The 13066-nt window shown below is 38.9% G+C and overlaps 1 protein-coding gene across 5 annotated transcripts in view; it reads right to left on the bottom strand.

Moving 5' to 3' along the window:
- The window catches only part of LOC126828313 (galactosylceramide sulfotransferase), a 98327-nt gene that overhangs the window by 7320 nt on the left and 77941 nt on the right, over positions 1–13066 (bottom strand). Inside the window, exons 2-3 of one of the 5 annotated variants that reach the window (XM_050558000.2) lie at positions 12299–12332; positions 9576–11999 (exon numbers count right to left, since the gene is read on the bottom strand). The exons of the other annotated variants lie outside the window; for them this stretch is intronic. Of the exons in view, the coding sequence (XP_050413957.2) occupies positions 10793–11999; positions 12299–12332 (1241 nt within the window). The 3' untranslated portion in view covers positions 9576–10792. Of the gene's footprint in view, positions 1–9575; positions 12000–12298; positions 12333–13066 lie in introns of those variants that run through there. 5 annotated transcript variants of the gene reach the window in all.

The raw sequence follows: 13066 nt of genomic DNA, 5'->3' as shown, positions 1-13066 counted from the left end.
TGAGATTGAGCCAAATTTTCAAATTTCAGTGTTGTTTAATAATGTAAGCCTTAATTAAAATGTATTATAGTTTATATTGTGTTATTAAATCTGGATCTACGTCATTAACCAATAAAACTGTACCCGAGAACATTTGTCAATTTCTATAGATATAAGCGCATTGCAATTCCTGTTCTATAGGCCCGTATTATGCACTGAATGTGTGTAGCAAACGCATGCACTGGAGTGCAGTATACATTAATCACCATTTTCTGTGCTTTGTGTTATTATTTCAATTGTAAAACACGGGGTGTAAAAACCGTGACATTTAGGTGCGAGAGAGGCATGGCATTTACAGTCCATTGTACATTTTGTATAATACTTGACGGACGCAAACGCCTTTCTTTGCTTTCCCAACCGGTGTGTTCACTAACAACTTTAATGCATTAAAAGAAATTATGATTCCCGAAAAATTATTAAACAAATAGATGATCGATGTCGCACACCGCGGAGTGGGATCCGACGAAGTGTTTTAATCTGCAATCAATGCAGTACAAATTCGCTGTGTTCAATGACAAGAAAGTGAAAATGTTTTATATTATACTTAAAAGTCATCGGATTTCGGGCCCTTTATTTTATTGATAAGAAAGCAAAATATTTTCTTCCAAATAACATTTTGAAAGTTCCGCTTTCACTCTTTTTTGAAAGTCTGGGGGTTTTGAATGTGATTTTGTGCCTAAATTGCCGCTGGGGGGGGGGGGGGGCAGGGAATGTCAGGCAATGTCATCACCTCGACCCAGGGTACAACCCCGTAACTGACCTTGCAGGTCATGACTTTGGCCTTGACATTTATTGGCGAAAGTCTGGGTGGTACATCAAGTTTTGGAACTTTTTTTTTATCCCAAGGTCCCATTTGAAAGGTCAGTGAATTGCCCATCTAAGGTCATGATCTTGATTTGCCGCGCACACCTGGGGCGCCACCATGTGTCCGGGAGCATCTGACTCAGTAGATATTTTGGTGACCTTGACCTACCTTCAGGAGCCATTAGCGGGTCAAGGTCACGATTTTAGGTTGACGATTTTAAAAAATGAAGAACAAATGTGTGGTAGGTCTATTTTGTCACCAAATCCTGGGGCAATCGGAAGACATTTTGGGGGCAAATGTCCCTACAAAGTCAAATAGCTGAGCATTGAAGCGATCTGGTCTAAGGGCAGATAACTCGCCCATCCCAAATCGGATCTGCAGCCTTGAGGTCGCGGCCTCTTAAACTAAATTGACCGCTGGGAGTCTCGTGGTGGCCTTGGTTTGACAATCATAGGTCAAGGTCAAATGACCATTATGCGCCATTTTGACCTATTTCCGGTCTCCGCAGAGGATTTCAAGAGCACCACATGATACACAAGCGTCGATTTAGTGGGGGTAGCCGCGAGGACTAGTTCCGGGGAAGATAGGAAAAAAATTAGAAAAAATAATGATTGAAATATGACAATTGGGAGCACTGGAACCCCAAGGAACCGAGGCTGTGGGGCTTTGAACTATGCGACACAGTTTATGGGACCGTTCTGGTCCACGGCCTCAAATTTCAGACCTATCGCACTTCTGGTTCCGGATTTTGATTCAAAAAGACAGCCCTGCAGCTTCTTTTATCAAGTCAAAGCTCATGAAAGGGCAACACGTGCCATGTTTGTTTATAATAGAAGCAGCAGGGACGAGCATGATATTTAGTCACTTTCAAATTAAAGTCAAGTGATAATTAACGTGAAAATTAACACGAAGTATGTACAATGTTGGGCCGATGTTGGCCCAGTATTGGCCAAATAATGAATGGGCATACGTTGGCCATGCGACGTTGGCCCAACGTTGGTCGTGCGACACCGTCGCTGGCCAACCATTGCCGACATTGGCCCAACGTAAGACTGCTAGCTAGGATGATTTCATTCTAAATTTAGCGTACTAGTTTCAGGGTATCTAATGTAATAATCCAAGGAAGAATTTGTCACACAAAATATCATACAGTTAACTTGGAAAACAATATAAGGTGTCTGAACAATAAATCGATTATGAGATACATCTGATATTGTTTTCTAATTTATGTATGAGTAATTAAATTTGATTGTTTTCGTTTTCAGTTAACCAATAATGTCCAATTTCGATTTTATCAACCAATTAAATTAAATAAGAATTTAACTCATTTTTTCACACGTACGTTGAGTCAACTTTTAAAAACACCCATGTGCTTAAATTCACATGTACATTATGTATTCCGTTGATCTAAGAGGGTATCGGCCCATTAAAAATAAGGAACTTGCAGACATTTTAACTACAGACATCTTAACGACAATTAACCTGCAAGACTGTCTAGCTTATTGTCTAAGAATCCGTGCACGTAAATGGCATACGTCGCGCTACTCACAGAAAAAACTTTAGTTAAAATAACCATGTCAACTTATCATGTTTGAAAAAAATGTTTTTTGCCCTTATTCAGTTGTGAGTTGGTCTAAGAAAAAAATTCCCGCCAGGGAGAAAATTAGTCGGTCTCAAATTAAGTACAGTCACTGAAGTCGGTCGCACAATTATGCATCGGCGACTGACGAAATGAAATAATGAGGTAAACAAACAATGGCAGAATAGAAGGAAACATTTCTTACGTCACATAGTCGGTCTCAAAATAAGTGCCCACTGCAGTCGGTCTCAGACTAAATGAATTAATGAGGTAAACAATGCCAAAATAGAAGGGAAAATTTTGTGTGAATCCGTGCACCTAAATTGCAACGGTATAGTATAAAATATCTCAACTTGTCATGTTTGAAAAAAGAAATTCCCTGTTATGAGTATTTTGGTCTAAAAAATAGAGAGAGCTTGTTACGAAGATTTTGATAACTTAAATTATATTATTGATTGTCATAGTCTGTTTCAGAAATACCAGTTAGTAGTACCACTAGTGAGTGGGTCGACAGACTGTAGAATTGTTATTTCTACTTTCACAAAACGGGCGAAATTGACGGATGGGCCTCAAGATTCTGTCCCATTTCTTATCCACTCGTTAAGGAGAATTTGATCCCATTTGTCATGACATTGACTAAAATTGTTCAGGCCTAGTGCCCAAAAATGAAAAGATCAGTTACATTATGACATCATTCTTCCACTCCTCAGCACTATCATATTTACGGTTATAGTGAACTGCCCAGTTAATAGTAGCGCTTGGAGCGTGGGTAGTAGGCGTCAGACTGTACAAATGTTCTGGCAACCCTTGAAAAACAGGCGATATTGACAGGGGCAGATTTCGTGATTCTGTCCAATTGACTCCGTGTTCACAAGAATTTGCTCCCAGCACTGACCCCAAACGACAGGATATTGATTCAATTTTTCAAAATGTTCTCAGGTTGCTCATTGTTATAGCCAATGCCCCTAAGGTTCACATAAATATATTAACAAAATCAATAACAATCATCATATTATATGACATAAACTTTATGTCAACTTGAATAAAACTGCTTTCCGACGAGATAACGATCGGCGAACAACTATATAGGCAATACAATCTAGGTTCTACCGGGACGCCCAGTGTTTTAGCCAGTATTTTGTTGACATTCATTGTAGGGTGTGATTGTGGATGGCGCCATAGATTTGGACCCACCCCACCCACACCCGCTATTCCCACCTTCCAGATCAGCTACTGGCCCCTAGTAAACTATCATCTGTGGTGCTTGGCCCTTGACAGCGTCACTTGCATTAGGGACATCAGTCGGTCGCGTAACCAAGGCGATTAAATTCAGTCAGCGACAACACGTGCAGAATCCCTTCACACAGGCATCTGAGACAGTACGCCAGACAGTGTTAACACACGGAAGACCCATCAGTACCGAAACAGTGCGTCGACGTCTCACGAGCGAGGACATTCATTGCCGTCGACCTTACCGTGGATCGATCCTCCCCCTCGCCATTGACGTGAACGTCTACAGTTTGCCCAACAACATCAGAACTCGCGACACAGGCAATGGAGAACTGTTCTGTTCACAGATGAGAGTCGGTATTGCATATCAACTGTAGATGGCAGGACCAGTATATGGCGTCGACGTGGCTGCAGCTTTATACTGACCAATGTGTCATGGAACGAGACGCCTTTGGAGGTCCAATCATAATGGTTTGGGGTGGAATCGGTCTGAAGCGGAGAGTGGGTCCTGTGGTGTTTCAAAATCTTGGTCCAGGAAGAGGAGGCGGCATCACAGCAGTGCGCTACATCGATCAAGTTCTCAGACCCCACGTCATACCACATTTCGCACGTCATCGAAACAATGTTTTCCAACATGACAACGCCCGTGCTCACACCGCCAAAGTTACTCGGGACTTTCTACAGCAGAACGGTGTCAACGTTACGCACTGGCCAGCCCTTAGTCCGGACAAAACCCGATTGAACATCTTTGGGATGAAATTCAGAGGAGACTTAATAACGTCGTACCGAGACCAAACACAGCCGATTGAATGTGCCAGACTTTTCTGAGAGTGTGGTTCCTGGTGCCAATGGCGTTCATCAATCGTCTGATCCACTCCATCTACAGACACTGCGCTGCTGTTATTGACACTTTTTGGACACACAAGGTACTGATGTATAGACTGTACAGATTCTGAACCTTCTCGAAATGTCTTGGAAATGTGATGAATTAATGACTAATGTGTCAACATACTGTTCACAAAAAATTGCTTTGATCCATTTAGTAAGTCGTTTTCTAGAATGATTTGATTAAAATGCCTCTCTGATTTTGAAATCGTACTGACGTTTTTTTTTATCTTTTGAATAAAGTATAGATACTCTTTGTATATTTTTTTTAATAATTACAACCATTTAGAATTCTGAATGGTTATTGATAAATAGAGAGTGAAATGGGGATTAACTTCCACTCACATCACACTAGGTCATTTATGGACTAAAATATGGTTCAATTTTATTTCAATAATTCGTTTGCAGTTGGGGGTCTTTAGCAGCGGGGAAAACCGGATGACCTGGAGAAAACCCACGAGAATGGACAGGCTACCCTACGTACAAGTGGGGAATCGAAACCACGCTACTTAATTCAATGACAGTCATGCGTTAACCATTTCACCACCGAAACCTCTAGGAGGAAATAGGTAGAGAGGAATCGGGTTTAACGTCCAATAGGCAAAAACTTTCATTTCGGGCCTACGATTCAGTTTCAGTTCAATAATTTGCTTGCGCCAGGAGTCCTAAGTAGCGGGAGGACCCAGAGAAAATCTACGTTCACGTCTGATATCGAAACCAAGTCCCTTGTATCAATGACAGACCTTAACAAAAGTGTATGCATTAGACCACTCAACCATCCAGCCCTTCCTTTAGTTAAAGAACATTTGGTTATTGGTTGACTGAATTTAAAATTTACAAGGCCAATAATAGATTATTTTAAAGGTTTCATTTGCTCATTTGACATTAGAATTGCATCCGAAAATGATGTTTATTTAAAGTTAGAATTAGATTCAAATGGTCGGTTAAGATGCATAGTGTGTAGAACCGGTGTCAGAGCTGTTAATAACGGGCTTCTGCGTTAGAATATCCTTCAAGCAAGTAGAAAAGCTTAATTGTGGTTACTATTCGTGAAAACTTGTGAGAAATATACGTGTTGTCAGTAGTCGCTTAAACCCGTGATTACTTGCAACGGACGTCAGTATTCCTATAAATGGTCCATAATAGCCATAAGGTGAGTATTAGACCGGGAGCCCAGGAGGTTAGCCTAGCTGAAAAGTGTACCAATTTTCACATATATGGTATCAAAGCATTCATATCTGGTATCATCAGAATGTTAGTCTGCCGAGTATCTGGTGGTGGGTGTGGCTGTGAGGGCTGGGATTCTGGGCATGAATGCTTGGGCTAGATTAGCTCAAAAGTGTACCGCATGAAAATGGTACAGCAGTGTACCTTACATCTTCAAGTATTACAAAAACATTTTGACAGACATTTCTAGTGGTGGGGTACCCCCGACAGAGTTATGTAATTGCCAGTCCACAGCTAGGCTAGATTAGCTGAAATCTGTACCACTTAAAACTGCTTTTGAGTTGTTCAGCACCACCACAAGAATCATGAATGATCACTTCCGGACAGTTACCCCTAACAGAACAGAACGCCTGCCAGCTAAGCTAGATTAGCTTAAATCCGTACCGCCTAAAACTGCTTAGAAGTCGTTCAGCATCACGGGAATCATGAATGATCACTGCCAGACAGTTTGTGCGGTGGACTACCCCTAACGCACATGCCCAAAATGCCAGCCCCGCCCCCTCCCCACCTAGGCTAGATTAGCTGAAGCCTGTACCACCTAAAACTGCTCGGAAGTTGTTCAGCACCACAGGAATCATGAATGATCACTGCCAGGCAGTTTGTGCGGTGGGTTACCCCTAACACTAACAGACACTCCAAAATGCCACGCCCCCAACTAGGCTAGTCTAGCTGAAGCCCGTACTACCTAAAACTCTTGGAAGTTGTTCAGCACCACCACATGAACCAAGAATGACCACTACAAGACAGTTTGTTCGGTGGGGTACCAATGACAAAAAGCCCAAAATGTCACGCCCCGCAACAGGGCTACACAAGCTGACGGATGATGCCACCCTGGGGAAATTTTAATATTCAAGATGGCCGTCATGAGACATTTTCTGGTTATTTACTTTAATTTAGTGGGGTAAAATTCGGGAGAGATTCTCTCGAACCTTGGTATGAAGGTAGTTTCTATAAGAATTTGACCCAAGCTTGGGTGTTCCTCCTAAAAGTGACTGCTAATTCCACTAGGAAGCCAAATTCACAATGGGGGATCATTTTTGAAGGAAACTCATAATGTTCCCTAAAACGGCGTGTAATATATTGAAATATAGGTTTTCGTTGTCAATTACTCCAAATATAAACATAAACCAGCGGCTGTCAGGCAGGATAAGCCCACATTTTCGGGAGATTGATAGAGAACAAGCTAACAAGAAAGTGATTTTTCCTACAATCAAGGGCCATAATTCGGGAAATTACCATTTGGTATGTGAATATCGAAAGGAACTGAGATTTTTGTGTTATAAACTTACATTTCAAGTTTCAACAAAATCGGATAAAAATTGTGACCTCTATAGGGTCCACAACCTTGATATACCATATTTTTACGCTATTTGAGAACGAACGGCGGCCATTTTGTCTGTCAATTTTGGGCCGATTTTCACGAAATACGAACTTAGGGTGTAACGGTGATATAATAATACGGTTTTTTAAATCGGATAAAAATTATGACCTCTATAGGGTCCACAAGCTAAAAACGCGATTTTTCGTAAAATCAGGGGCCATAATTCAGGAAGTTACGGTCCGATATGCGCGAATATCGAAAGGAACTGAGATCTTTGGGTTATAAACTTACATTTCAAGTTTCAACAAAATCGAATAAAAAGTGTGACCTCTATAGGGTCCACAACCTTGATATACCATATTTTTACGCTAGTTGAGAACGAATGGCGGCCATTTTGTCTGTCAATTTTCGGCCGATTTTCACGAAATTCGAACTCAGTTGTCCTTAGGGTGTAGCGGTGATATAATAATACGGTTTTTTAAATCGGATAAAAATTATGACCTCTATAGGGTCCACAAGCTAAAAACGCGATTTTTCGTACAATCAGGGGCCATAATTCAGGAAGTTATGGTCCGATATGCGCGAATATCGAAAGGAACTGAGATCTTTGGGTTATAAACTTACATTTCAAGTTTCAACAAAATCGACCTCTATAGGGTCCACAACCTTGATATACCATATTTTTACGCTAGTTGAGAACGAATGGCGGCCATTTTGTCTGTCAATTTTCGGCCGATTTTCACGAAATTCGAACTCAGTCGCCCTTAGGGTGTAACGGTGATATAATAATACGTTTTTTTTTAAAATCGGATAAAAATTATGACCTCTATAGGGTCCACAAGCTAAAAACGCGATTTTTCGTACAATCAGGGGCCATAATTCAGGAAGTTATGGTCCGATATGCGCCAATGTCGAAATTAACAAAGATCTTTATGTTATAAACTTACATTTCAAGTTTCAATAAAATCGGATAAAAATTGTGACCTCTATAGGGTCCACAAGCTAAAAACGTGATTTTTCGTACAAACGGCGGCCATAATCCATGAAATTTCGATCCGATACATGCCAATATCGAAAGCAGTCGAGATCTTTTGGAGATAAACCTATATTTCAAGTTTCGTCAAAATTATACACGGTCAACCAGAATCAACCATCGGGACATCGTGAGTCGAAAGCAAATGTTTATAAAAGCTAACTAGGCTTGTCCAGCCTCATGTAAAAGTCTAACTTACGCTCGCTTGAATCACTTGAATACTCGCAATCAGTATAACAGTCTGATTCTGCCGCTTTAATCAGTATCATGCAACGGGGGTGAACCTTGTCTTGACAATTATTAGGTCACTCATACGCGCCGGTAAAGCTGAGGTTGGCAAACATTTTCCATCCCTTCTTCCCCTTCTGTTTTTTGGTAGAGAGGGTGACCGCGACTGGTGTCATAGTGGATCATAGTGTATGCTTGACAATTCGCTCTATGAATTCGGCGAATCAGAAAGCCTATAGTTTAAAACATTACTAACATCGTTATGTCTCGCCAAAATTGGCCGCCATTTTGAATATGACCTCAACCTGGAATACCCTTTGGTCGGAACATGTTTTTATGTTTATATCTGAAGTAACTGACACCGAAAACCTATATTTTAATATACATGTACTGCACACCTTTGTTAGGGGACTATAATGGTTTCCCTCCAAAATAAGCCTCCATTTTGAATTTGGCCCCCTAGCGGAATCAGCCATCACTTTAAGGAGGAATAGCAAAATTCATTTGATTCAGCGGGCCAAATTACGATAGAACCAGCTTCATACAGAGGCCCGAGAGAATCTGTCCCGACTTTTACCCCACTAAATTAAAGTAAATAACCAGAAAATGTCTCATGTGGGCAATCTTGAATATTTAAATTTTCCGAAGGGTGCCAGGGTGGCATTACCCAGATTCTGAATCTACACATATTAAAGATATATAATCCACTCAAAACCTACATTTCAATATATTGCACATCTTTTTAGTGAACTTTATGAGTTTCCCTCTAAAATGAGCCTCCATTTTGAATTTGGCCCTCTAGCGAAATTAGCCATCACTTTCAGGAGGAATACCCTAGCTCATTGGATTCAGCGGGTCGAATTCTTCTAGAAACATATTCAAACCGAGGTCCGAGTACAACTGTCACATATTTTACCCCACTTAATAACCAGAAACCGCCTCATGTCGGCCATTTTGAATATATAAAATTTCCCCAATTCTGAATCAACACATATAGAAGATATATAATCCACCATTAAACATTAGGCGGACTATATTTCCATGTCAAGGCTTAAAATAGGGTTTGGCAACCGGACTTTATGGTTCGTATGTCAGTGGTCACTGAGTTGAACACTGAGCGCCATGGAAAACGCATCACTTTTTTTCCCAAATATTTTATTACTAGGTGGTTTTGTATGTAAAATATTATGCAATACTATGAACTATTGTTTCACACAATGCTCCCAAACGCAAAAAATATCGGCTCGTGTGCAAAAAAAAAATTGCACGGGATGCACATGAAAAACCCAATATTCACGTGCAGCATTGTGTGTGAGCCCTTTAAAAGCATGTTTTCAACTTAATGTGCAGTACATGAACTGTGAAACGTCAATCTGTCGTAATTTGTTGGACGTGTAAAGGAATCGAGCTAGAGATGCCGAGACTTACTGACATATGTAGATCGGTTATCCGTGTCTAAGATATCTTTCAGATTTTTGTCCAATTCTTCTTTGAACATACCCAAATCCTTCACGGTTCAATGTCAGAATTATCGGAAAAGATTGCATTTTGATCCAAATTTTCTTCAGCCTTTGACTATCAACTGACTAGTCGATCGATCTATTGGCTAAAAAGAATTGATTATTCATCTGATAACGTATTACTATCCATTTTGTTTATGCGTTCAATTTCATTGAACCTATGTTTACTTCAAAATGGCGACAGTATAAACACTGCATTCACGTGATTAATTCGGTAATTTCCGTTATTTGGCGGAAACTATCGAGCAATTATCCAATCATTGTTGAATTTTAATAGAAGAGCCCATTTAATTAAAGCGTGAATAAAACTGTATATGTCGGATATAAGCCTTCTCTTCCTCAGATTGATATGATAGAGAACTCTTGGGCTTCGCCCGCGCGTTCTCTATCATATCAACCTCGAGTAGGTAAATATCCTATGCACAACCCCCCTCAGTTGTTCTTTCTATTTACATAATGGACAGTCTTCGGCCATTATTCATTACTTAAGGGGAATTAATAATAAATTATAACCGGAACTAATAAAGATTAGGTTTAAAACATTAATTAATAAGGGCATTCTTAAATGAAAGAAAATAAGTTTATACTAATAACAAATACCAAGTCAGTTCCTAAACAATTACACTTTGAATTGCCTCAAGAAATTTTCTGGGTTTTTTTCTGGTGCTGGTTCGCGGCTAGCGCCCGTGTTGGATTCCCATTTACACGATGTTGTCTATTATTGCTTAGATGTTGGGCTACTGCTGATTGGGGTTGTATGCTACCAGGGATTGGTTTTCTTGAATTCCCAGGAATCAGATCGTAGAATTCACTGTTGGCGCCATGATTGCTTATTCTCGATGTCTGCTCTTTAACTAAAACACTCAGAAATTTTAATTCGAGCATTCTCATCATTTTACAATCGTTGAAAAAAATTGTAAAAGCCCTACTCCATTTTTCTTGAATTCCCAGGAATCAGATCGTAGAATTCACTGTTGGCGCCATGATTGCTTATTCTCGATTTCTGCTCTTTAACTAAAACACCCAGAAATTTTAATTCGGGCATTCTCATCATTTTACAATCGTTAAAAGAAATTGTAAAAGCCCTACTCCATTTTGTGTCAGCTACCCACAGATACGTTCCGTTTGAAGTCGCATTTAAACAAAACTGGGTCATTCGCTCACGTATTGATATAAATATCGAAACTTCTTCATTAAAATTAAAAGACTGATGCTTAACCAGCTTATCAAATTTTTCATAAAAATAGTCATACAGAATGTAATCCAATTCTGAGAATTTTTTAACTTTGTCCATCAGGGTAGAATTGATGTTATTCTTGGATTTATTTTTAAAAGCATTCAGCTTTATGTACAATATATCCTTGAATGACCAATTTAACATTCTTCGTAAAAGTATCATAGATTCATCAAATCGTTCAGTTATCATAACTAGATCGAATGTTAAGTTCAAGTCCTGCACGTATTTCAACATTTTAGTAGAATTTTTCAAGTATTTGGTTGGAAATCCAAAATCCACAGCCATTCTGTTGTTTGTGTGAGAATGATACGGATTGTTGGTCTCGTAGATTTCTTGGTTCGCTATAAATTGTTCAAAACTATCAGTGCCGTTTGGGCCTTGTATGAGATATCGTTTTTTATATACTGTTCGATAGTAATGGTAGGCAGACCTAAAGCGTTCGTAAGGATCTCTTACTATAGCAATATATACCGTGTCCCTAGGCAGATAATGACCAAATATGGTCTTGTTGAATATCACGTGGTTACACAACATGTCGTATGTTTTGTTTAAAGATGGTGGCAGAATAAGGCGTTTCTCTATACTCGATGAATCACCGCCAAGATAGTTGTTGCCATTCCTCGGCAACACAAAAGTAAGGCCTCTCTGAAATCCAAACCTGTATATTATATTTAAAACCGTTGAGCTAGAAGCTTTGTGAACCTTTAAAAAAGCAATATGGCGGAGTTCATTCGCTGGAAAAGGCGTGGTTAAGTGATTCGATATGATGGCATGGGAATGTCTCAGTTCAAACCGACTGCCAGGTGATAGTTTTATCATGGTTATTGACATCTGTACTTTAATGGTGATAACAATTGACACAATCAACAGGGAAATTAATATGTAGTGTTTCTTTCTGTAAAAAAAAGGAACAAGGTGTACTCGTTTGAATATCTAATGTAAAGTAATATTATATCATTATATCCAATGTCATGTAGATATCATTATATCTAATAGAAAATATATATCATTATATCTAATGTAAAGTATATATTATTGAATGTAATGTAAAGTATATATAATTATATCTAATATTGATACTCTATGCAACCTAAATATTTTGTCTTCTAGAATTTGGATCGAGATAGAATCTTCTCTATGTATATCCAAATAAGGGTCCTAAATATAAATATAAAATAGAATGATTAACTTTACCTTCTCAGCAATGAACATAATCGAATAAAACAACCTTAAAAACAAAACAAAAAGAACCTTTTCATGTGCATTATTTTCGTTATTATCAGATAAGATCATTTTTCGTTTCTTCTTAATATCTAATCCGGATTTAAAAATAAACACAAAAGCAGAGGGCACTTTAGGGGTGCAAGGATCTCTCTCTCTCTCTCTCTCTCTCTCTTCCCTGTGCTGAGAAATGATTAGTTTTGTGGCACATGCTAGAGCGGATTTGAGGTAAATATGAGCAATGGCATTCCATACCTTGACACTTGGTTGAGCGATAATGATTTTGAAGATCTAAACATAATAGTTAGCAACAAGCAGTTTGGCATTGAGTATGCTAGTAGTTAAAAATGTTCCCGTCGCGCATGCTGCAAATTTCCGATACTTTTCATTTTCCTAAATTATTTTAGGGAAATAAATAATGATAAATACGTTAAAGAAGCATTATTCACGCACTAAATCTGCCTAATGTGGATACGCTTGACAGTTAATGATTTAATTTAAAAATGGATAATCGGGACTTTGTTTATTATGTTAGCAACGGTAGCCATAAAGCATTTTGACTGAAATTTTCAACATATTTCCTTTTCATTATCTATCTTTTTTTAAAACTATTTTAGCGAAAACTGTCAGCTCTTTATCCAAATCTAACATAATGCATACTTAATTGATTATGAATGTTATGGAGATGTTAATCCAGCTGTGAAATCTAATCTGAAAGTCGTCATTGTAAATAGATTGGAT

This window comes from Patella vulgata, chromosome 7 (genome assembly GCF_932274485.2).
Source record: "Patella vulgata chromosome 7, xgPatVulg1.2, whole genome shotgun sequence".
In the NCBI taxonomy this organism is placed as follows: Eukaryota; Metazoa; Mollusca; class Gastropoda; family Patellidae; genus Patella; species Patella vulgata.
Note: the sequence above shows the minus strand (reverse complement) of the source record. Positions and strands in the feature narration are given on the sequence as shown.